We start from the raw sequence: 22,257 nt of genomic DNA, 5'->3' as shown, positions 1-22,257 counted from the left end.
TTTTAAATAATTTAAAAAATTTAAATATTAAATACTTTTAAAAATATTATTCTTATAATTTAAAGCTTTAATTATTCCTTTAATACTTTAAGTTACTTATAAAGTACCTTATAATTCTTAAATATATAACCTATTTTATTATAATTATAATATTTAATTTTAATTATATTTTTCTTAAATTTTTCTATTTTAATAATATTAAAATTAACTTCCTTAATTCTTTCTTTAATATAAATAAAAATAAGTTTTCTAATCTTTTTTTTAAAAATCTTTTATATAATCTTTTATTATAAATAATAATATATTTAATATATTTATTAATATATTTAAATTTTTTTTTTTTAAAGATTTTATTTTTAATTTATATGGTTAATCTTTTATAAAAATAATTGAATTAAATATTTTTAAAAAATTAAATAATAACTGTTAATTGTTTAAATTTAATAATATATTTTGAGGCTTTTTTAATTTGTTTAAAGTTTTAAATAATCTTTTAAGTGTTTTTTTTTTTAAATAAATTGTTGAACATTAATTGTATTTTATCTTTAAAATTAAAATATTTATTAAAAATATATTAGGATTCTTCCATTTCTTTTTAAATATTATTAAAATAATTATCCATAATAAGTTAAAATTATTTAAAAGTATTACCTTTTAAATGCTAGTATATAATTAGAACTTTATATTTATTTTCATTAAAGTTATTTCGATAAAAGGTTAAGTAAAGTTTAGTTGTATTAAGTTAAGCTTTTATATTTATAATATTATTATATTTAAGTGGTAAAAAAGGCCTAAATCTTTAATTTAATAATAATAAGACTGTAAGTTCTTATTGCTTTATAAGTTGTAAATTAAATTCTTTATCAGAATTATTACTAAGGTTATTATCAGGATCTTTATTAGGATCTTCACCCTTCTTAATTTTAAATTAAGTTAATTCTTTCTTTAAAGTTTTTACTTCCTTTTTAAATATTTGATAAATATTATATATTCCTTAAAGTCCTTCCCCTAAGACTTTTATTTACTTATCCTTAATTTAAACTTTTTCTTTTCTTTTATTAAAAGTTTTAATAGTTTTTTTTACTTTTTTTTTTAAATAATCTAACTTAAAATTTAATTTCTATTAAAATTATATTATTAATAAATCTTAATATATAATTAAGAAATAATATATTAAATTTATTATTTTATTTTATTTAATTAACTTTTATTAAAAGTTAATTTTTAAGGAATTTATTTAAAAAATATTTTAAAATAAATAAATTATAATTAATTTAAATAAATAAAAAGATATTATTATTTAAATTAATATTTATATTATATTTAATTAATAATAATATTAATTAAAAAATTATTAAAATATAATAAATTTATATTTAAATTTATTAAAATATAATAATAAAGATTTTAATTTTAAATAAATAATAATAATATAAGTTAAATATTAATAAAATATTAAAAATATTTATTAAAAAAACTTAAAATCCTTTTTTTTATATAAATTAAATATAAAATTTAAATTAATAATTAAAGAAATATAAATAAGTATTTAAATATATAATGATTTTAAATATCTATAAGTTTTTTCCTTACCTAATGTTCTATTAAAAGCATTATAGATCTTATGGTTTTTAAGGATCTTAAAGATCTTATGTTTTTTAATAAAATCCATAAGATCCATAAAATCCATAAGATCCGTATATTTGAGGTTTAACCGAAACGTTATTAGTTAACATCCCCGTTTTTATACTAGGTATAGCTTCGTTACTTATTAGCTCGTAACAAAAATTACGAAATTATTTAATAATAATTTTTAAAATATTATATATATTTATTTAAATATATTAATATTTTATAAAAAAAACGTTATTATTATTTATATATATTATTAAAAAGCTTTAATTAAAATAAACCTAATAATATAATTTTCGTATATTAAATCGTTAAATTTAACACGATATATAGCTAACAAAGTGGTGTAATTAAAATAAAATAAGTAAAGGAATCTCTAGTAGTAAAGCCTTTTCGGCAGGCGGTAAGAAAAGCGGCGCTAAAATTGAATACTACTGAAATTACCACTACTACTGAAATAATATCACTTTATTTTTATACCAGTGGTACCTACCAACGCTATAATTTGTGCTTACCTATACAGTGTCATACAGTGAAATCTAACAAATAACTGCACTGTGCGAGCTTCTCCAACATAATGACGTTCAACCCACCATCTTTTTGCGCAAGCTCCAGCTCCCCCAAATGAAAGAAGCAGAAAACTTCAAGTAACTCGAAGAGCAGAGCGCAATGGAACTTATTGTTAAAAGCTAACATACATCAATTACGGCCATGGTTTCCGCATTACGGGCTTGTCGGCCTTTGAATCAATTTACCACGATTTTGCGACAGCCGGGCATTCAAAGCCGCCGGCTGCTCCCTATAACAAATTCCTCCCGCAATGCAACGATTCGTAGGGGTTTCCCGTGCGCGACTTCGCAGTTCCACACAACTGCCTCGCGCCCTAAAGACGAGGAGTCGTCGTCGTCGTCCCGTGCTGACCTTTCGGCTCTAGATGTGCTGGGTAATACGCCCGTGCCTGCTACTTCTGTGGACGTCTGCACGTCAAATGGTTTCCACCTCAACAATGGCGCAAAGATCACCGACAGTTCCGGCGTCCTCTTGGTTAATGGCGAAGCATTTGCGTGGCGTCCGTGGGTACCCCGCGGCGAGAAACGACTGCTAAATAAGAAGGGGCAATGGGAGGTGCCTAATGAGACGTTCGGATTGTTTAACTTGCTGTGGCCTCGACCAGGTGAGGGTGATATGACCACATCCAAAGAAGTTTGTTCACTAAACAAGGTACACAGATCTATTGATACTCGGTCTTGGTCCGGAAATCCGACCTATAAGTCCGGAACTAAGAAGACATATTAGCAGCTTAGGAATGAGGGTAGATATTTTGGACACACGAAATGCGGCTGCGCAGTACAACTTGCTAGCTACGGAGCGAGGAGTTGACGATGTTGCGGCCGCACTAATACCCATTGGTTGGAGAGAAGGCCTAGGCGCTGCCTAAGTAGATGCATATGGTTAATAGCAAACGCCACACCTCTCTGTACTTGGAGATGGAAGAACGCAAAAGATATGAAGCAATAAGGTCGGCCAGCGCATTTGTTTACACGAAGTCTTATTCTAGGCTATGGCATTGCTTACGTCTAAGAGGTATGCAAACCCGACTTAACAAGCAAAGAATCAACGGGCGGCCAAAGCGAACATTGTACTATATTATGCTATGGAGCGTGTATATTAGACGAAAACTGAAACACAACTCGGATGTATGTGTCAATATGACCCAAGCAGGAAAGGGATTTAAGTCAAATCGTTAACGCTGTCATTTTAATGACATACTTCTGGAAACTTCATATTCGAGTGTTTTGTGCAAATATGGTTTAGCAGACCTGTTCCATCTCGATAGATAACTCACGGTCGTTTTGGCGAAATAGTTAGAAAGTACCTACTAAAGTTAGTTTCGTATTAAACATCGAAAAATATATGACTTTAGTATAGTTTCCTATCCTAACTTACGGACGACTATCTTTGTCTTCCAGGGTTTCCTTAAGCAACATCATGTCTCAAATCAAAGCCGGATCCAGGAGAAACAAGTACATTCGTACAAAATAATTAAACTCGGCTCAGCCTTGCATTCTGTGGCTGATGCAATAAATCCCTAAGACCTAATTGGGTCAATCAGGTTAGTCCAATGGCAGCCTTCTTGGAACGCACGTTGAGGCGCTATGACGATTCAGTGGCTGAAAGAGATATTTTGAGCTATGACATATTTTCTTTCTCATCCGAAATAGTTGGTCTTGGCTCTTCGGGTGCTAAAATGGAAGTTTAGCTTAGCATTCGCCCGTACCATATCCGCCGTATCTGATTAGTCGAATCAATTTCCAAGACTTGGAATCGCTCCTCACCTCACATATTATGCTGTACAACCACAAGCTAAACGGGTTATTATCTTATTCTTCTTATTAGATCTTATGGTGTCTAGCAATTACTGGGTTTTTATTTGTCTCGGCGAGCATCGCACCACCAAACATTGCTATATATTTCCCTAAGGGCGCTGACATCGTTATCTTATTCCAAAAATCTTCTTTGTGGGTTGCAGCCCAGCGAATCATCTCGAGACGAAACTGCGATCCATCGAGAGGAAGCAGAAGCAGAAGCATTCAATATTGCATGAGTCGCATATAATAAATACAATCTCTCCTTTTATTCTAGAAGGAGGAAGTAATCAACACGGGTCGCCACGTACGATAACATTCCCAATCTTTTTCTTTTTAAGTTATCACTCACTCACTTACATACAAATCAACCACTACGACGCTCTACTTGATATTGCTTGTTACTTTTTTTTTTGTTCTCTTTTTCTTGGTCGTGCTTTTCGCTTCGACCGCCAATATCCTGTTCCAGCGCCTTTAAAATTGGTAAGTCGCATCAACCGTTATTCAACAATCTCCTTACATCCTATTCGCTTCCCAGAAATGGTGCGCGACAGCAAACCGATTCCTTCGACTCGGTCAAGGTCCATTGCCATTACCACATTGGGCTCATCACATTTCCCATTAATAACTACCTCTTCGTCCCATATATTCTTCTTATTGCAGGATTGAATTGTTCCCAATGACTTATTCCCGCATAGCCAGCGTTTTTGTCGAAGCCAGGCGAAAGGTCCTCGGCCCTGCCATCATCGTCTTAGGGGGTAGTGTATGGTTTCTGTACTTACGAAATCGAATGGCCAAGACCCGAGCCAACGGGGCCGAGTCGAAAGATGCGGACGCTATAGATCCCCCACTACTCCGGAAACACTCCGAGATAGTATCATACACTGCTAAACGGAGCGGGATTACTTACCCTGGTATTCGTGTCTTCTATCGTCGCCACCCCAAAGCAGATGAGCTTCCTCAGGATCCAGCACCCTTACCTCTGGTGGTGTTTATTCACGGTCTCGGAGGTTGCATTGCCCAATTTCACCCGCTTCTCACTAGCCTTGTTAATTCGGCTTCTTGCCTGGCCGTGGATCTGCCCGGCTGCGGTCTATCCCATTTTGCCCCAAAGTCGTGGGACGCATACACTACGGATGCTCTAATTGATTTGCTTGAGACCGTCATAGATTCTTATCGGGAAAAGGACCAGGGGCTTGTCCTAATTGCTCATAGTATGGGGACCGCGATGGCAGCCCGCATTGCTAATAAACACTCCCATGTGATGGGACTTGTTGCAATATGCCCCGTATCAGGGCCGCCACCGCCGGAGGCCGTGCGTAACATCCGCGTGCTCCTCTCACTTCCAGATTGTATCTTTAATCTCTGGAGGGCTTGGGATAGATGGGGTGGCCCCGAAAGCGCTAGCGTTAAGCGTTTCGTTGGTCCTGGGGCAGATCTCGAGACCCGGCAGCTTCAAGACAAATTCAATAGCCAGAGCCGGACACCCGTATTCCGTCGAATGGCATGGGGCGCGCTGCCGAAATATTCCAAAGATGGGAAGGTTGTCGGAGGTTTGTTTGACGAACCCACCTGGACAGGCCTTAGTATTCCCGTCTATCTCATTGGTGGCGAGTATGATACAGTAACGCCACCCACGGAAATAGAGAAGATTCGCAGTCTCCTCGAGTCGACAACGCAACCGGCAATTGGCTCTGGAGCCGCATCTCCCAACAAGGCCCGTTCCGTAAACTCAAAGTCACACCCGGAAGATAGCTCCCCTGACACTTTGTCGAGCGCCAGCGAGACGGGTGCCATCGTAGATGCCGCAGCCCCGGTAAATACTTCGTCAGCTCCACGGGCGCACATGCCAGAATCGATCGAGGCTATCACAGACGACGATTTTGCGCGGAAACAGCAGCAGACCGTGCACGTGGAAGATCACGATGAAGATCCTACTACGCCCAGGGAAGATGCCATTGGTGGTATTCCCCCGCAGCCACGACATCCGGCCAAGGTCGTCAAGACAGCAATTCTACCAGCCGGACATGCCATGCTTTACACGCCAACTACGGTTCGCACTTTAGCAGGGTTGATAGGCGATTTTATGAACGATCATATTACGGGCCGATTTTCTCTGTAAGTTGACCCCTGTCTATCTATTTGAATAGTATTACCTTCCTAACGTATACCAAACAGCGGCTGGCAATTACAACACCTTTCGCGCGATGGCAAGTGGGATGTTAAAAATCTTGCCAAGTGGAAGAGCGTCCAGCCCGTCTCCGAGCCTATTGGTGGCATCTTTCGTGCTATGAAAACTTTGCGCGAGGTCGATGAAGAACACTCACCTAAGGTCTTCGCTTCTAAGTGGTAAAATTTATTCTTTCTATCCTTGATTCACAGCAACTTACTAACCCACCTCCAGGGGCCACATAATCAAGGATATTATAGACATTAGCCACGCGGATCCGGTGTACGACCCGAAGAGTTTCGGGGAAGGGATCAAGTATCACAAATTCCCAACAGTATCTAAAATTCCGCCAACAGATGCAGAAGTAGCCAGCTTTATTAAACTAGTAGACCAGGTCCGGGAAGAGCAGGCGGAACGCGCGGGGAATGAACGCTGCATGATTGGTGTTCATTGCCACTACGGATTCAACCGTACGGGCTACTTCGTCGTATGCTACCTTGTCGAGCGCTGCGGATACGGAGTCCAGGAGGCCATAGACGAGTTCTCGGCTAAACGGCCCAACGGCATCAGGCACTCGCACTTTCTCGACCGTCTTTTCGTTCGTTACGCTCCCGCAACGCGGAAGTGATTTTATATAGATTATTTCATTACGTCTCATGGGAAACTCTTAGCAGGGTTAATTCGCTTGGCGTTGGGATAATGTAAAGCTCGGTTTAGAACTAAGTGTATCAGGGGCAGGGTGAGGGTTTCCCGCTACATACCATTTCTTTACTCCTTCTTTTCTAGAGTTTGCTCTGTACGATTACCGGAGCGTTTATGTCGCAACAGTATAGGCGTTTACCCACTAGAGGATGGGCTACTACTTCTACCCTACGTTATGATTGTTCTCGAGAGTGTTTTGGGGGGCTTGATTCAAGAAGACTGAGCGTGATTATCGCAAAGCTGTGTAAATTCATCATGTTAGGATAATTACAGACACGAGTTACAAAGGATATCCAAGTCCCCCCCCCCCTTTCCCCACCTGGTAAAATTTGTCGCGATATGTTTCTAGCTGAGATTATGATTTCGTCTGAAATCTTTATCGCATCGCGTCAACTACATCCTAACGTGGGCCAGAGTTCATACGCTAAAGAAAACGCTAATTTGGCAACATTAGGTACCTGCCTGCTCTAAACAAAATCAGACGCGTATCATAAGGAAGCCAACGTGAGGGTAACGAAAATCCGTATTCAGGGGTATCTAGGTACCCCTCCCCCACTCCCCTCTTCCCCCTAATTCAACGGCATTACATCTCCCCTCCCTATATCTTTCCCCCAACGTCTAGGTACTCTTGCTCACCCACTCGTCGATCGCATCCCTCAAGTCCAGACCTCCTCCCGTGCACGTACGAGCGCCTTGAATCAGAGGCAGCAACCCCAATCAGACTTTACCTTAGGTAGTCCGATTTCTCGCTAGCGCCCCGACGCTCCTGGACGTCCCGAGTCCGGAGACGGCGCTGCGCGGCTTCGCCGCGTCGCGACTCGCTGCTCTCCCGCGCGCAAGCGAAGGACTTGCGCACTCGCGGCTGGTGCGGGAGCTCGGGCTTGTCGCTCGGCCAGGTCGCGGTTTCGCCGAGGATGCGGAGGAGGGTGGTTGGCGGCAGCGGACGCGCGGGGCTCTCGGTGTGCATCTGCATGGAGCGCTTCTGGTGGTAGGTTTGGGGGACGGGGACGGGACTGGGACTGGTGTACTCTGGGATGGGCGAGGAGGCGATGGTGTCCGACGGGGATATCTCCCGGCTGTCTGCTCCCGCGACGACGACGGCGACTGTTTCGGTAGTCGTAGTCGTGGTCGTGTTCTGTTCGACGATGTTGCAAGGGTATTGGGCAGCAGGATCGCTGACTCCTTTCCGGCTCGCAGTGCTCAGAGGCACGTGAGGCGGGCTGTAGAGCGCAGGGTCGGGCTGCTCCCACGCGATCCACGAGGTATGTCTTTGCTGAGATGGGCGGGGGGTCTTGGGAATAGTTCGTAGTTTCGCTAAGGGGGAGGGGTTAAGAGATAGGGGCGAAGTCATGCCACAGCTAGTAATGAGGCGCGAACCGCTTTGGCGGAACGTTGAAGTGAATGCTTTCATTGCGCCAGGTGTTGTATGCATGCGTATCTGGTTGATTGATATTGGCGTCAGTGTGTGGGAATGTTTGAAGGCGATGCGGATGATGTTGAAGTCGAACCAAAAATAATAATAATAAGATGTCTAGTTGCAGTCGACTATTTAAAACGAAGAAGCTGGCCCTCCTTGGAAATCCCGAGATGCTGCTGGACGTGTTTGCTCTGATAAAGACAGAAACTAGGTACCTCTAGCAATGTGCTACTGAATGTTACCTTTTCTATATTCCAAACATGCTACCTCGTACGCGTGGTACGCTAGGTCAGTAGGTCCCTAGTTGTCAACGGTCAACTTGGTGCCAGCTTTAAAATATTCGCTAATCAATATGAATATAGTCCCAAGATGCTTAGCTAGGTATGTAACTCAGGATATCGATCCGTGCTATGGACATGCTACTAATCTGATATTACGTGAATACCTGATATGTGATGACCGACCTAGAAGGCACCTTGTGTCCCCTGAGGCAATCAGAGGGTTATCATGTAACAAACAGCCTCGAGGAAACAAACAACCATAGTTGATTAATCTAAGTACCTTAGGTAGGTATGCAGGCTTTCAGACGCGTATGTCCTTCAGGTTGAAATTGGTCGTATGGTCACTACCTAACGTGTAACTGTTAAGTAGATTTTATGTAGAGACGATTGGCAAGCGCTTATATAAAGTTGATTATGCTACGTTTAGGTAGGAAGGTATCACCATAGCCTTATATAGTACTTTATAACCTGCCTTCAGGGTTCATAGGGATGCGGGCAAGAGGCGAGCACATAAACCATATTAAAGTACGAAGAATTGTGTAACTCAGGTAGATAAGACATGGGATAAGACAAGGCAACCGTACAGCTATAGCTTCTTTGTACTAGAGGTTTAACGGGACAAGGGATTGGTTCTACGCTCAGTTCTGGTTTAGTCGGTGTATGAGGATGTTGAAGGGGCACTTTGGGAGGTATTAGGAGGAATCAAACGAATTAGTAAGATACCCTATACAGTTGTATAGTAAAGGATAAGGTTCGCATGAGAAGGGAAGAAGCTAGGAACTCCAAGAAGAGTCAAGCTAGAGGTGGACTTTCTATAAGTATATTGTAAGTAAGGCTAGTACTTAAGTTAGAGGAGGTACCTCTTACATGCCAATGCGTGCCTAAGAAGATAATTAAATTGTTCCGTCTCTTTCATTTCTCTTCTCCTCTTTGCAACAAATCAACAATACATTCTCTCCTCTCTATCTTCGACACTCCAGTTGTCCCACGTATCTCTGATTCAAATTGGAACAACGAGATATGTACTTATAAATTAATGATTGGATTTATAGTAGCTCCATTGAGGAATATAAAAAGGCTAGGCGATACTAGATTTCCATAATATACTGTTTACTATGCCCTGACACTCACTCTGTATATGACATCCATCACCGGGCGTACCTAACAGGAGGCTACCTAAAAGGGAGGAAAACAGGTTGCACGAATCCACAAAACGCTTTTGTCCGTCGAGATTTGGATTGTACCTAGCAAGATGTTATTAGCGTATGGCCTATTGCAACATAACTTACCGTATTGTACATGTGCTTAACCTGATGTCGATGGTCTGCTGGGGGTTTATGATGCATCATATGCATCACTAGTTGCGCTTTCTTAAACCAAAGGTTAGTTTGATAGGTATGTTCTTTTTATCTAATTTGCTACGTACCTACCTGGTAGCCAGCACCAATCGTAGGTAATAGGTCACCGAGGTAAAGGCGGAGGAAGAGGAGGAGGGAAAAAAACCGATTTGAATTTTCCCACCTATAGCGTATTTTTTACCACACGAAATTGCTAGGCATCTCCACAACCAGTGAGCTCACAGGTGGAAACTTAGCTACGAAGTTGGGGTAGGCAGCTAGTCCATTTGGCGAATACCTACCACCTACGTTAGGTACCTACCTTATAGCTATTTTTGTAGATAAATTAGTCGACTCCATGGCGATAGGCCTGGTCAAATATATAGAATAGTTTGGGCGAGTATCACTTGTGTAGTGGTATGTAGTTCTATGCTTCTGTTAATATGAAGGGTTTCCTTGCCTTCGTTACTGGGGCTGCGGCCTCCAGATCGTATCTGACATGGACCGCGGACTCATTTATTAAGCACGGCGTGAAACCGACGCAGGGATACAGTGAAGCAACCCTCTACTCAGGATACGAGGCTGCGTATGACCTCACCCAGTCCGAGACGTATGTAGAGTGGTACCGGGGGCAGATCGATGGCCCCGTAGTCTTAGAAGATGGTACAATTAAGGACTGGAAGAGCACTTTCTATTCCTTAGACAACTACCGAATTGGCAACAATATATTGTGGTGGTACGAGCACACGCAACTTGATAAATACAAGAGCGCCGCGGACGTCATTCGTAGACAGTTAGATCGGCACCCGCGAACCCCTACCGGCGGCTTCTGGCACCGCGATCCTAACTACCCCAACCAGATGTGGCTCGACGGCATCTTCATGGCGGATAGCTTTTACGCGAAGTGGACGCGTCTATTTGACGCGGATAACGAGACGGCGTGGGACGATATCGCGCGCCAGTACGACAATATCGACGCCCATACGCGGAATAAGACGTCGCAGCTCTTGGTTCATGGGTACGACGAGAGCAAAAAAGCAGTCTGGGCCGACCCCCTGACGGGTGCCGCGTCGTTGGTGTGGGGAAGAGCCGTCGGTTGGTACTTTATGAGTCTTCTCGAGGCGATCCCCTTATTCCCGCCGCGCCACCCTGGCCGCGAACGACTCGTCGAGTATTTCACGACCCTTGCGGCCGGTCTTAAGGAAGCGCAGGATGACGATTCTGGTGGCTGGTGGCTTATCATGAGCCAGCCCTATCCGGGAGCGGCGGGAAATTACATCGAGAGCAGCGCCTCGGCCATGTTTACCCTCGGTTGGCTAAAGGGCATCCGGCTGGGCTTGCTCGACGAGCGCGAGTATCTCGAGCCGGCGCGCAAAGCGTACAATGGGCTCGTGGAGAATTTCGTGAAGGTGGATGAAGAGAAGGACGATCTTCTTAATTGGGAGGGGACTGTCGAAGTTGGCTCCCTCGGCAGCAATGGAACTTACGAGGTAAGCTTTTGATACACTTTTATCTACCCAACTTACGGCATATAATGGAAGTATTAGGTACTAAGTATACTGATGGTAATTTAACAAAGTATTACATATCGATACCTCTGGTTGAGAACGACCACAGGGGTGCTGGATCGTTCATGCTTGCGTCCTATGAGATGGAGAGGCGTTTAACGCAGGACCCGTTTGAAGGTTGAACTTGGGCATAAGCTTCGACGCTTCGGCACGGTGAAATTGGACAGCGGGTAAAATCAAGGCACCGCGTCTTTCCCTATGTAGAAAAGATCAATGCTGACGGTAAGCCGGATTGCAACGTTATCGGGTTGGAATTCCATGCTAAAGAAGAGAATCACGTCACGCGTAAAAAAGAGTGAAGGTGAAAAGGAAAGAAATAAATGGGGATGGATTCGATCGGAGATATCGGATTATAGATGGTTGTGGGGAATTCGCGTTTGCAAGATCGAACTAGCCCGGCTAGCTTTAGGTTAGGTACCTCCTAGGTGGGTACGTGGTACAGGGAAGAGGACGGTGAGCGGGGCAGTGGCAGGGGTAGGGCTAGGCGGGAAACACGCTGGAAGTTCCCTCTATTTAACTCCTTTTTCATACAGCGCAAACAACCTTGGAATTCTTCACTCATCTCACGAATAAGTCATGTATCGAATTAACTTAGGAGGTAGAGGTGCATAAACCATTATCCATCTACCAATTTTTTAAGCGCCCTCATCGTCGGCCGCATCATCGCTAATAGTACTAGTACCTCCTCCTTGCCCTTCAGCTATAACTTGTGTCCTCACCACTTGTCCTGATGGCGTCACATAGATATTTGCAACGGCATCTAGACCCGGAAATGGCTTGTATTCGTAAGAAAGCTCATATTCTGTCTTCCCATCAATGGTAATGGTTCTGTTATGTCCCGTGAACTTCATGTCTCTGCTGTAGTAACCTACTACTTGACGACCATGCTCGTTTCCATCGTTATCAAGCAGGGAATCGTAGATGCTACCGTTCTGCGCCAGAATACGGTTAGTGTGTGTCTGGCCGGAATAGTCGTTAACAGAGTAGAGGATATTGTAGGCTAGGTTGTAATCTAGCACGTCTCTCTTGGAGTTGGTTGCGGAAGCCGTACTTGATGACGAAGTTGAGCTCTCTCCCAGGTCGTCGGTAAGATTTCCGACGATGCTGCCAACGTTCTTTCCGAGAGTCGCGACAATAGGATTCAAGTCAACAGTATTCAACACATCTCCAATCATCTGGACAACATTTCCAAGTCTGGCTTCCAGTTCCACCTTCGCGCTCACGTTCTCGATCTTCAGAGACACCCTATCGATCGAAGCAGCCACGCCGGCTGTAAAATGTAGCAGATTTAAAACCCTGGCGTCGAGATTTATCTTGGCGGTTATGTTATCAACCTCGATATCGATCTCGCCTACCGATACGGTAGCGTTGAGGTATACATCTGGTTCCTCGGGTAGGTCGACGCCGGGCGTATCTGCCGTTTCGTAATTGACTGACTCCGGATCTCCGCGCCTTCTGAGGTCGTAGCCTATATAGCCGTCGCCTTGTGCTATGCCAAAAGCTACTAGCGACGAGCTGCAGAGCAATGAAAGTAACAAGTGGTAACACATTTTTCCTGGAGAGCGAGTGTCAGACGGAGCGACAGCATCTCACAAAGCTGTCTACCTAAACAGTAAGGACGACTGGCGCGCGGACCTCATATAAAGCCGAATCGTGGAGGTGGGCGCTTCAAGCATCAACACCACTTGTATTATACCTAATACCCTTGTTTATACCAGGTAGGTTAGGGGCTTCATTCCAAGTTTTTAAGAGATTGCACATAATGCGATGACAACTCAATTCCCAGATTTCGGTTTGGCAAGATGTGCCGGAGAGGGCTCTAGCCACTAGAAAGCCATGAAACCCCTGGCTAGCACGGAGAATATCCCAGGATGGTTCCCGTGATAAGCGTCGTCTACATGCTACAAGGATAGTTGAAATTAAGTAGCAGAGCGCAGATTGGGCCTAGGTATCTGTAATGTATATGAAATATTACATTTGAATGTGCTTACAATTTCCCTATCATTTGATAGAGGCACTTCTTCCATGCTTAAGGTTCTAGTTTCATCCTCGCTGAGCTGTATGGCGCTTTGAACCAATTCTTTCTTGAACTTCCGTTTTATTTTCTAAACAGAAGCCTGCTGCCTCTAGGCCTCGTCTTAAATCAATGATATCTGGATCCCTAAAATGAAGTCGTCCATTTCCAAGGTTATTGCCTTTAGGCTGTTGATACCGTTCACCCTCACTTTGGCGCAAACTGCTTCCTCGACATCAGATGCAGGTCCAACAGAAACATCATCTCAAGGGATCACGTCGCAACCGCAAGCAACACTTACGGACACTATTACAAGGACCGATTCTACCATAATATCATCATCAGCAACGACAACAGGTAGTAGTAGTGGAAGCAAGACTACAACGGGTGCTCCTTCGTATGGCAGCACGCCTCCGGATGTTCTTCTGAAAGTGCCAGAACTACATGTTGGGAGGATCGAGCTGGACGTGGACAACCTCAATGCGGACATTAATCTAGCCGCGCAAGTGGCAAATCTGGTGGAACTCAACGCCGGTATTCAGGTCGGGGTGAGGAAAGTGAACATCACGATCGCCAACGTCGACGCGAACTTGGACCTGGTAATTAGGCTAGGCAACCTAGCCGATATAGTGAACAGGACGTTGGAATCGCTGAATCTGAACCCGCTGCTCATCAACGTGCTTAATGAGGCTACAGACCTCGTCGACGTCGTGATCGGAGCTGTGGACGGCCTACTCGGCTCGATCGTCAACGGGGACTCGAAGATAAACTTCCTGATAGATAATCTCGGAAACATTGTCCAGGAGGTCGAGGGCACGGCAGGCAAATTGTTGGGTTCGATCGTGGGTAACTACGAGCAGAACATGACGTATACGGGCGCGCAGGAGATCTTGGACGGCGGTCTCATCCAGAAGACATATAAGTACGACCCGCTGTCGGCGCTCGTCAATATCGTGTTCAATTCTGCTGGGCAAGTAGTTCAGGCTGTTGTCGTAAAGGGCAACGGGGGCAATGGAGGCAGTAGTGCATCGTCAGCTACAGCTGTACCTACAAGCGGAGCCAAAGGATAGTTGGTATTAGGTACCCCTTAATATAGGTTGACCAAGTTCAACAAGAAATTCCGTCGATATCTGGTTTATAAATTTACATTCCTGGCGAAGGAGTTTTCTTTTTCCACTTCATGAGATATCGTAATGGCCAATCCTGGATTAGAGGCCCCAGAGCCCTCAGCTCTTACACTTCAGGTCCAATATTGTCCTTATTGCCAGGTACCTTTATGGCTGGGATTCAACCACTTCAATAACTTTATGGTCGACCCACGCGGCGATTGTGCGCTCAGCAAAGGCATCTACGCGCTCCTTGCTCTGCAAGACATACCCACAGACGGGCCAAATCAAGTTGGTCAAGTAGGATTTCTTATACTCGATCATAAGTTCTTCGTCATTTCTGTCAAGCCTTGGCCCGCCCAGCTTGTGTAGAGTTGACAAGTAGTGGTCCAGCACTTCCATCTCATGGATTCGGCGATCCTCCACGGTCATCATAGTCGACACGAAATACACAAGGTCGTGGAAGCACGAAGCAAAGTGGAACGCCGACCAGTCCAGGAAACCCATGTGCCCCTCGGCTGTAAAGTAAGTATTGCCCATGTGCGTGTCGCCATGTAGCAGCGTTCGGAACTTGGGATTTCGCTGAGCGTAGTACTTCTTCTGTGCCTTTCTAATACGTGCGCCGTCCATCAGGTACCCGGGTAACTTAGGTCGCCCAGGTTCTCGAACGACACTGTCCCAAGCCTCGGTAATCATCGTCATAGCCGGGTCGTAATTGTTATTGATCCCTGCGTTTCTGTCAATTTTGTTTTTTCGTATCAATGCCCAACTTCTGGGTTCCGCCCCGTGTTACTCACATGGATAGTCCTCTTGACTTTTCCCCCAGAATTGGGCATGCAAGCCGGCTATTTGGTAAACACCTTTCAGTACCGTCTCCAGGGGGTAGGACGCAGCCTCGGGTGGAAACGTGCATCCTTCATGTACCAAATCCGACATGATGGCAATACCTTGCTGGTCGTTTTTGCCTCCCCACCAGCCCTTTGGATAGCCCATGTGCTTGATCCCCGGCGCAAGCTTCGCGAAGAAATCAGCTTCGCGCTGCGCTAGACTTAGAGTCCATGGCTGGGATCTAAACATTGCAGGGTCGAATATACCCTTGACACATATATGCGACGGCCGTGAGCTCGGGTTGGCTACTTCATCTTCGTACTCGATGGCGTAAAATAGCTTGCTGCCCGTGCCGAACATGGTCCGTGTCAAGGTGACTGACTTGATATTGTGTCCCAATTTGGATCCGAGCCATTTAGCTGTCACCTCACTGGGGAGTAAAGGGAGAGTTTCGGTAGGCATTTCACTCTCAGGCGCCATGCTTCAAACGCTCTTGGCCAAAAAAAAAAAAGGTGAAAAATCTATAGGAGACAAACCACAAGTGGCATTTATAGGGACAGAGGTTACCAGCTTGGATAGGCCCTATTGTAGAAATGTCTTACGATTTCAAAGCACTCGATCAGTCATGCTTCAAATTAGCGGCGTAAGCAACTAGGTCAAACTATTCTCCAACCCTATAACAGGTACCAAACCTATACCTAAGAGTTGAGATTGAACTGGACCTTACATGACTTAGAAACACGAAAGGTGAGCGCGATCGCTATTAGCGTCTTATAGTACGTAAGCTGTAGATCACAAGGGTGTCGTTATATCTCACTCGACTCGGGTGAGATATGTCAGCATCGCCTCTATTAGGAAGTTCATTCCTTAAACTGCTGCCACCACGCCTCTTTTTCATCTCATCAAGAAGGGTTGCCGATTATAGGCTGTCTCATACTGGTAGTACCTAGCCTCTATATATTAGAAGTATATTGTTTGAAAATTGCAATGCTGTAGAATTGTGTGATTAAGCTACTGATTAACCATAACATTCGATGAAACTCCTTATATCGAATCCGACAGTCCCCACTGGCATATATCGAGTCTATAGACAAGTTAATTGGGATATCTTATCACTGAATTATAGCTAACTAATCTAATGACACCTAGCAGTAGAACAATGCTGTTTGTTCGTTGTTTAGACACCAAATACATAGGTAGGTACCTGGGTACATAAGAGGTACAGGTAAGTTAGTGGTAAGGTTTTTAGCCGAGGAAACTAAAACTATGATTCATTTTCACTCATCCCTTGTCATTTCTTGTCACTTCTTGTCAACTCACTAATTCATCTCTCGAGTCACATTTTCTGTCTCAATGGAAAACCTACGCCTACGAAACGAAAATCTCATTGTTATGGCTGGATATAGCATAGCGTGCCGAAAGGCAAAATGTGCATCCATGTATCTATTTAACTATCCGTCGCATTCTCTTATGATGGAGTTGACTTGAACACTTGTATACCTCCTATTATCTCTCCAACGATAATCCGCACCGTCAACTCGACGAAACCCGTACCGGGACTTATATACAGACAAAATGGCCGATGAAATGGACACAAGCGCTGCCGTGCATAGACCGGCCCTGAATATTGCGAAAGCCCCTTCATTCTGTACACTCTGTAACGTGCAATTGAGTGCCCAACAAACGTGGAAAGCCCATCTTAAAAGTGACGAGCAGTGAGTGATTTGCTCTTGTCACAAAAAAAAAAAAATCACTTGAAAGCTAATACTTTAACTATAGCGTCTATAAGCTTCAATTGAAGGTTGCTGAGCCCGGAAGTGCACCACATCCTTCAATAGACGCTAGTCAAACAAAAAGCACGATCTCATCAGGCGCTGAAAAGAGGAGCGACGATGATGCTACTGTTGACCAAGACCAAAATACTGGCAGCGACACAGAAGACGGGTTGGAAGATGATCTGGAAGAACCCCAAGCGCCGGATTTTAGCCCCGGCACTTGTCTCTTTTGCGCTCAAGAGTCTGACTTATTGGACGACAATATGACACATATGGCTACTGCGCATGGCTTCAGCGTGCCGTTCCAAAATTTCCTGGCTATCGACCTCGATATGGTGGTGGAATACTTGCACTTTATCATCTACGGCTATCGAGAATGTATATGCTGCGGCAAGCGGCGGAGCACCGTTGAGGGTGTTCAGCAACACATGGTAGCCAAGGGGCATTGCCGATTCGACATATCTGCGGAAACCGAAGAATTCTACGAAATGCCACAGTCTGAGAATGTCGTGGTTGAGCAAGGGCAACACGACAGCAGTATGCCCATGCGCCTACCGTCCGGAAAGCTTATTTCACACCGGAAGAATCCTGATGCCCAAGAGCCTCACGCCAAACCCAGGCCCGCTCGCCGAGAAACACCGGAACGGCATCCAAACCGACATCTAGACTCTTTCGCATCCCGCCCAGGAACGCCCCCAAGTCCTAGCCTCGAGGTTGCCCAACGCGGAGGAAGCGGAAGTGGTGAGATTGTGCGCAGCAGCGAGGCGATACTTGCTGCGCAGCTGTCCAAGCTGAGAATAGCAGGTGATAGGATACAGCATAAGGAGGAGAAGCGGAAGCGATGGAGACTGGAACGGGCACAGAACATCATTTCGCTCAAGCGTTTCAAGTTAGACAGCGCCGATGGTCGAATGGGTCGTCAATTTTAGTTACGCGCCTCAAGGCGAGGAAGGTTTCAATTGAAGCCTTGGGGCAATAGCCTTAGGTAATTTACTTGCTTAGACCAGTGTCACAGCTTTGTTGGTATATACCCCTATTGCGCTCTATTCTTTCCTAATAAATTATTCGGCAAACACAGAGAAACCACCATAGTTGTCCCAAAGGTCCGAATTGCACTCCTTGGCAATACTTTGTTACCTATTACGAGTGTATGGCCTAAGGTATCCCTGCATATGGGGGATGACAGACGAGATCTTCCCCGCCTTGTCTCCTTAGCTGACAGACAACCACCCATTGGTCCGTTCGCATCCTTTAAAGGGCCAACCAAGCGGGGCTTGTATTCGTTTTGTTCGACCTGAGCAATCTTGCGAGAGTATATCCCACAATACAAATTATCAATACAACAACAATCATGGTAGGAGGAGTCAGCCAGTTTCTGAAATTCGGCCGGAAGAAGACGCTGGACGGAACGGCACGACCAGCGCGTGCGTCCGTGCCGATTGATCCTGCGCGTCTCAAAACCGAGCAGAGAGTGCCACTTGCAAGCGAGATTCTACAACGCTTAGACTTAGTTGACTCACAACTGCAATCTCCTCTCTTCGGAAGGCTCCCGAGGGAGTTACGCGACCTAGTTTGGCGCTACGCCTTAACACGCTACGAGGACATCGACTGCCTCTACGATATCCAGAGGACCTACGCTAGACCCGGGCAAGCCGCTCCGCAACGGGTCGCGGTTGAGCTACTCGAAACGTGCCGAGCGGTCTACATCGAAGCTTACCTTACACCCTTCCAAGTCAACCCTATAATGGTATTCCACGGGGATAGCAACGACGTCCCCCCGGCGATGCCACTCATGCGCACGGTGGAGAACCCATTGCTAGTGAGAAAGCTAAAATATTGGCAATTTGCGAATATATCGTCCGTAGAGATAACAATCCAGCAGGCAAACTTGGAAGGAGGTAAGTCCAGTCATGAATAAACTAATTATGTCTTATACGCCTAGTTTCTGACATGGATACCAGGTGGGCTTGAGCGTGTATCTCGTCTGGTTGGGACAAAGGGTCGGCACCACGGACAGGAGAGTCGAGGCTACGCCATGACCGGCTATGCGTATTTTGTATCGCCTGTCGAACCCGAAGAAAGTACTAGCAAGGCCGACTCGAAAGAAGTATCCGATAAGCCCTTGCCACCTCTACCGAACCTCCTTATCGGTAGGAAGATTACTCATTTATCTGTTCGCTTGTCTCGCACCGACTGGTGGGGTTGGGAAGACAGACCCAATGAGTATACGCTTCCCCCTGAGGAAAGGCTCCGTATAGAGCCCATGATTAACGTGACAAGGCTCTGGGGAAGACCGGGCAACTACACAGCCATGACAAAAGGGTACGAAGCGCGGAAAGCGGGTGAGGAACCAGACTTCCAGTTGGACGATTTCGAAAAGCAGGGGCGCTGGGGCATGCAGGTTGGAGAGTACTGTCCAGACCTTACAACGCTCGACCTCATCCTGGAAACGTTTTTTTGCAAGAGGAATCAACTAAATTATGTCGCCCAGTGTGCCAAACTGTGGACGTTTCCGCTAGAAGATGGATTCCATCTCGTGTGGAACGGTAAAGAAGAAGCGGTCCGGTGGCGCGGCGCCCAGTCGTATAAGTACGAGCGTGGTCAGGACTGGTTCACAACCGAGAATGTGCCTGGACGCATCGAAGCCCAGGGTTATACAAAGATTCGATGGGGGGACTATCCAGACGCCTCGGAAGATTCGAACAGACAGGAATTTGTTATGCGGACATTGACGTTTGAACGAAGAAGGATTCAGTAGGGTATCGAGGCGGATAGTCTTGAGCGTTGCGCGAGAGTAAAGATTTATTGTGACGTATCTGTCTACGACGCCATGGTTACCTAGGTAGGTAGGTTAGGTACCTAACGTCTAGGTACCTCTTTAGGTAGATTGATTCTATTAGAGGTAGGTACGGCTGTCGCATCCCAAATAGGGGTATTTAGGTAATCTTTGACAATGGACCAATCACATGTCTGATTGAACTAGAACGCACCTTACTTTCCGTACCTGCAAAGCTAAGAAAAGTAAAGGGTACCTCTCTCCTTCAACTCGAGTTAATCTGCGTGCTTACCTCTGGTAGGTGCATTGGAAGCTTCAAAGCGCTTATTTTTCTTAAACTCTGAAAATATCAGTCAGTCAATCAGTCAGTCAATCAGTCAGTCAATCAGTCAGTCAATCAGTCAGTTAATCTTCACCCTGTTCAATTCAATATTCAATCTGACTTCACCTAGGTACCCAACCCAACCATAGTACCCCCAAATCATCTCTTCCATCTATTATAGCCACATATCTCGTCTGGTCTTATTTACATCACCATTGCTAGATATTAGCGTCACGTCTCTAAGCCTCTCACCCCCTGAAATAAGCAAAGATGGCCATGACCCGCTGGGGCCTGCGTAAGATCTAGGCCCATCTTATAATACTTACTCTCTACTCTTGGTTCTGACGCTATTCACAGGTCTGTTTGAGGGAAGTCGAGATCTTGATCTTGCATTGAGCATTGATAAAACTTTTGTCACCGACGAAAACCCCAACGGTCTAGGTCTGTTCCACTTGGTCAATCAGCATGACCTGAATGCTCCTCTAGTAGCACTTCTGCACTACCAGACCGCCGAGCATCAAGAGGCAATTGCTAAGTACGTCGTCGAGATACGTACGAAGCTGGACACAGGTCTGGGGAAGAGATTGATTAACTACTGGCGTGCAAAAGAATCCGAATATAACGGCAAATACCGCGTCATCATTGTCGGCGCCTTGTTGATGCGCACTGGCGCCAAGATTCAGGAGTTGGTCGGCCCCTTAACTCCCCAAAAAGTAGTTGCCTTGTACAGATACTGACGATAATTCTCTAAGATCGGACATGCAGCACCTCCGCGAACTGGTCCCACAGGTCAGCTGTAACTATATAACATCGTCAGTCCCAGAATCTGATCGAGGCTTCCGCGAGCCGGGCCGAGCCCAATTCCTTGCCGCCCTTGAAAATTATAAGCCTGGAGAGCCTCGAAACTTCGAAGAGCCGAGCTGCTGGCAGTGCGGTAAAGTCCAAGCAGATATCGGAAAGGCGTTAAGGAGCTGCGGCCGATGCAAACATCCATGGTACTGCGACAAGGTCAGTTATTACCTCCCCGTAATTTACACGTCTATGAGTTTAGCTCACTCTTGGAGAACATAGGAGTGCCAAAAGGCTCATTGGAAAATCCACAAGCCCGCATGCCAGGCTCATCCAAAAATTCAAACCCTGGTGGAGGAAATCTTCGGCGCATCGGCTTAGACCACTCGTCAATTGGCTACGGGTAGGAGTGTTACGATTGAGACTGTAACATGGGCGGTTTAATATTAGGCTAGGTACCTACACCTAAGTTAACTTCCCCAAGAAACAAAGTGGTTGCTAGATAAGGAGGTAGTCAATTGATCTGAGGAATTGATCTGAGTCTCATCTCGATTCCTTCATATTAAGCATGAATATAAGCATGAAGGTAAGTATGAAGGTGGTAGAAGGGTATACGCCTTTCAACGGGCGAACTGCTCTTGTTGATGACGTGACTTGCTCTATTAACCTAAAGTACCTAACCTCTTCTATATACAGGCATATGTCATAGGTACTGAAGATAGAGTAATTTGATGTTGCATTCGGAAACGGTTTCTAGTAGAGGGCCTAGCCCAGCAAAACTCAGTAATATTCGCAGCTTACGTAACCACTACTACAGTACCTACACTAAAGCAAGTAATTGTTACGAGGCTTAAGCATGCCATGACTTTAGGGCTTCTACCCCGCCTTACCCCGCATTCACTAATGTAAGGCCGCTAAGCAGCTAAGGTACAGGCGGGTAAGTCCCCATAAGATTTTTAACCCTTTTGAGATCTTCCCCGCACATAAACCTGGAGCTTCCCCAACGGGAGACAACGTTACCTTGCGCTGGGGTAGACGCCAAGTACCTGGCATTGGACATATAGTAAATTTTCATTCGTTCTTTTGCTTACCGAGGCCCAATTCCGACGCCTTTTTTTCCTACGTAGGTATGTACATAACACGAGTAATTTTAGACCGCCCCCCGTCCCCTAAA

The 22,257-nt window shown here is 44.9% G+C and overlaps 10 protein-coding genes across 10 annotated transcripts; 7 read left to right on the top strand and 3 right to left on the bottom strand.

The window, feature by feature from the left end:
• Nucleotides 1-2,092: 2,092 nt before the first annotated feature.
• F4812DRAFT_447280 (uncharacterized protein) lies at nucleotides 2,093-3,619 on the top strand. The gene is made up of 2 exons (XM_047935724.1): nucleotides 2,093-2,806; nucleotides 2,862-3,619. Exons 1-2 carry the CDS (start codon nucleotides 2,344-2,346, stop codon nucleotides 3,068-3,070), a joined length of 672 nt encoding a protein of 223 aa, XP_047785621.1. The 5' UTR covers nucleotides 2,093-2,343; the 3' UTR covers nucleotides 3,071-3,619.
• A 1,058-nt stretch (nucleotides 3,620-4,677) lies between these two features.
• F4812DRAFT_463840 (alpha/beta-hydrolase) lies at nucleotides 4,678-6,796 on the top strand (the record flags this gene model as incomplete). The annotated part of the gene is made up of 3 exons (XM_047938274.1): nucleotides 4,678-6,116; nucleotides 6,177-6,347; nucleotides 6,403-6,796. 3 exons carry the CDS (start codon nucleotides 4,678-4,680, stop codon nucleotides 6,794-6,796), a joined length of 2,004 nt encoding a protein of 667 aa, XP_047785620.1.
• A 798-nt stretch (nucleotides 6,797-7,594) lies between these two features.
• Nucleotides 7,595-8,281, bottom strand: F4812DRAFT_463839 (uncharacterized protein; the record flags this gene model as incomplete). Its single annotated transcript, XM_047938273.1, has 1 exon — nucleotides 7,595-8,281. One exon carries the CDS (start codon nucleotides 8,279-8,281, stop codon nucleotides 7,595-7,597), a length of 687 nt encoding a protein of 228 aa, XP_047785619.1.
• Nucleotides 8,282-10,228: 1,947 nt separating this feature from the next.
• F4812DRAFT_250839 (glycoside hydrolase family 105 protein) lies at nucleotides 10,229-11,852 on the top strand. The gene is made up of 2 exons (XM_047930724.1): nucleotides 10,229-11,395; nucleotides 11,485-11,852. The coding sequence occupies exons 1-2, from the start codon at nucleotides 10,349-10,351 to the stop codon at nucleotides 11,593-11,595; spliced, it is 1,158 nt and encodes a 385-aa protein (XP_047785618.1). The 5' UTR covers nucleotides 10,229-10,348; the 3' UTR covers nucleotides 11,596-11,852.
• On the bottom strand, nucleotides 11,853-13,392 carry F4812DRAFT_250840 (uncharacterized protein). The gene has a single exon (XM_047930725.1). It carries the CDS (start codon nucleotides 13,021-13,023, stop codon nucleotides 12,109-12,111), a length of 915 nt encoding a protein of 304 aa, XP_047785617.1. The 5' UTR covers nucleotides 13,024-13,392; the 3' UTR covers nucleotides 11,853-12,108.
• A 106-nt stretch (nucleotides 13,393-13,498) lies between these two features.
• Nucleotides 13,499-14,557, top strand: F4812DRAFT_463836 (uncharacterized protein; the record flags this gene model as incomplete). The annotated part of the gene is made up of 2 exons (XM_047938272.1): nucleotides 13,499-13,532; nucleotides 13,728-14,557. The coding sequence occupies 2 exons, from the start codon at nucleotides 13,499-13,501 to the stop codon at nucleotides 14,555-14,557; spliced, it is 864 nt and encodes a 287-aa protein (XP_047785616.1).
• A 102-nt stretch (nucleotides 14,558-14,659) lies between these two features.
• On the bottom strand, nucleotides 14,660-16,254 carry F4812DRAFT_250832 (kinase-like domain-containing protein). Its single transcript, XM_047930723.1, has 2 exons — nucleotides 15,391-16,254; nucleotides 14,660-15,321 (listed from the first exon to the last, which is right to left on the bottom strand). The coding sequence occupies exons 1-2, from the start codon at nucleotides 15,899-15,901 to the stop codon at nucleotides 14,762-14,764; spliced, it is 1,071 nt and encodes a 356-aa protein (XP_047785615.1). The 5' UTR covers nucleotides 15,902-16,254; the 3' UTR covers nucleotides 14,660-14,761.
• A 660-nt stretch (nucleotides 16,255-16,914) lies between these two features.
• F4812DRAFT_250627 (C2H2 type zinc-finger-domain-containing protein) lies at nucleotides 16,915-18,336 on the top strand. The gene is made up of 2 exons (XM_047930721.1): nucleotides 16,915-17,136; nucleotides 17,201-18,336. Exons 1-2 carry the CDS (start codon nucleotides 16,997-16,999, stop codon nucleotides 18,123-18,125), a joined length of 1,065 nt encoding a protein of 354 aa, XP_047785614.1. The 5' UTR covers nucleotides 16,915-16,996; the 3' UTR covers nucleotides 18,126-18,336.
• On the top strand, nucleotides 18,337-20,308 carry F4812DRAFT_250668 (uncharacterized protein). Its single transcript, XM_047930722.1, has 2 exons — nucleotides 18,337-19,094; nucleotides 19,158-20,308. Exons 1-2 carry the CDS (start codon nucleotides 18,548-18,550, stop codon nucleotides 19,952-19,954), a joined length of 1,344 nt encoding a protein of 447 aa, XP_047785613.1. The 5' UTR covers nucleotides 18,337-18,547; the 3' UTR covers nucleotides 19,955-20,308.
• An 18-nt stretch (nucleotides 20,309-20,326) lies between these two features.
• F4812DRAFT_447264 (uncharacterized protein) lies at nucleotides 20,327-21,880 on the top strand. Its single transcript, XM_047935723.1, has 5 exons — nucleotides 20,327-20,360; nucleotides 20,425-20,589; nucleotides 20,652-20,979; nucleotides 21,047-21,302; nucleotides 21,366-21,880. The coding sequence occupies exons 2-5, from the start codon at nucleotides 20,565-20,567 to the stop codon at nucleotides 21,462-21,464; spliced, it is 708 nt and encodes a 235-aa protein (XP_047785612.1). The 5' UTR covers nucleotides 20,327-20,360; nucleotides 20,425-20,564; the 3' UTR covers nucleotides 21,465-21,880.
• Nucleotides 21,881-22,257: the final 377 nt, after the last annotated feature.

Source organism: Daldinia caldariorum (genome assembly GCF_022478825.1).
Source record: "Daldinia caldariorum strain CBS 122874 unplaced genomic scaffold F4812scaffold_28, whole genome shotgun sequence".
Classification (NCBI taxonomy): domain Eukaryota; kingdom Fungi; phylum Ascomycota; class Sordariomycetes; order Xylariales; family Hypoxylaceae; genus Daldinia; species Daldinia caldariorum.
Note: the sequence above shows the minus strand (reverse complement) of the source record. Positions and strands in the feature narration are given on the sequence as shown.

What these genes read in the sequence shown, in the direction of transcription:
- F4812DRAFT_447280 (XM_047935724.1), top strand. Translation starts at nt 2,344, where the DNA reads ATGGTTTCCGCATTACGGGCTTGTCGGCCTTTGAATCAATTTACCACG. An exon ending in CTTGCTGTGGCCTCGACCAG is followed by an intron (nt 2,807 to 2,861) that starts GTGAGGGTGATA and finishes CAAGGTACACAG; the next exon opens with ATCTATTGATACTCGGTCTT.
- F4812DRAFT_250839 (XM_047930724.1), top strand. Translation starts at nt 10,349, where the DNA reads ATGAAGGGTTTCCTTGCCTTCGTTACTGGGGCTGCGGCCTCCAGATCG. An exon ending in GCAGCAATGGAACTTACGAG is followed by an intron (nt 11,396 to 11,484) that starts GTAAGCTTTTGA and finishes AATTTAACAAAG; the next exon opens with TATTACATATCGATACCTCT.
- F4812DRAFT_250840 (XM_047930725.1), bottom strand. Translation starts at nt 13,023, where the DNA reads ATGTGTTACCACTTGTTACTTTCATTGCTCTGCAGCTCGTCGCTAGTA.
- F4812DRAFT_250832 (XM_047930723.1), bottom strand. Translation starts at nt 15,901, where the DNA reads ATGGCGCCTGAGAGTGAAATGCCTACCGAAACTCTCCCTTTACTCCCC. An exon ending in AAGTCAAGAGGACTATCCAT is followed by an intron (nt 15,322 to 15,390) that starts GTGAGTAACACG and finishes ACAGAAACGCAG; the next exon opens with GGATCAATAACAATTACGAC.
- F4812DRAFT_250627 (XM_047930721.1), top strand. Translation starts at nt 16,997, where the DNA reads ATGGCCGATGAAATGGACACAAGCGCTGCCGTGCATAGACCGGCCCTG. An exon ending in CATCTTAAAAGTGACGAGCA is followed by an intron (nt 17,137 to 17,200) that starts GTGAGTGATTTG and finishes CTTTAACTATAG; the next exon opens with CGTCTATAAGCTTCAATTGA.
- F4812DRAFT_250668 (XM_047930722.1), top strand. Translation starts at nt 18,548, where the DNA reads ATGGTAGGAGGAGTCAGCCAGTTTCTGAAATTCGGCCGGAAGAAGACG. An exon ending in GCAGGCAAACTTGGAAGGAG is followed by an intron (nt 19,095 to 19,157) that starts GTAAGTCCAGTC and finishes CATGGATACCAG; the next exon opens with GTGGGCTTGAGCGTGTATCT.
- F4812DRAFT_447264 (XM_047935723.1), top strand. Translation starts at nt 20,565, where the DNA reads ATGGCCATGACCCGCTGGGGCCTGC. An exon ending in ACTGGCGCCAAGATTCAGGA is followed by an intron (nt 20,980 to 21,046) that starts GTTGGTCGGCCC and finishes TAATTCTCTAAG; the next exon opens with ATCGGACATGCAGCACCTCC. An exon ending in ATCCATGGTACTGCGACAAG is followed by an intron (nt 21,303 to 21,365) that starts GTCAGTTATTAC and finishes TGGAGAACATAG; the next exon opens with GAGTGCCAAAAGGCTCATTG.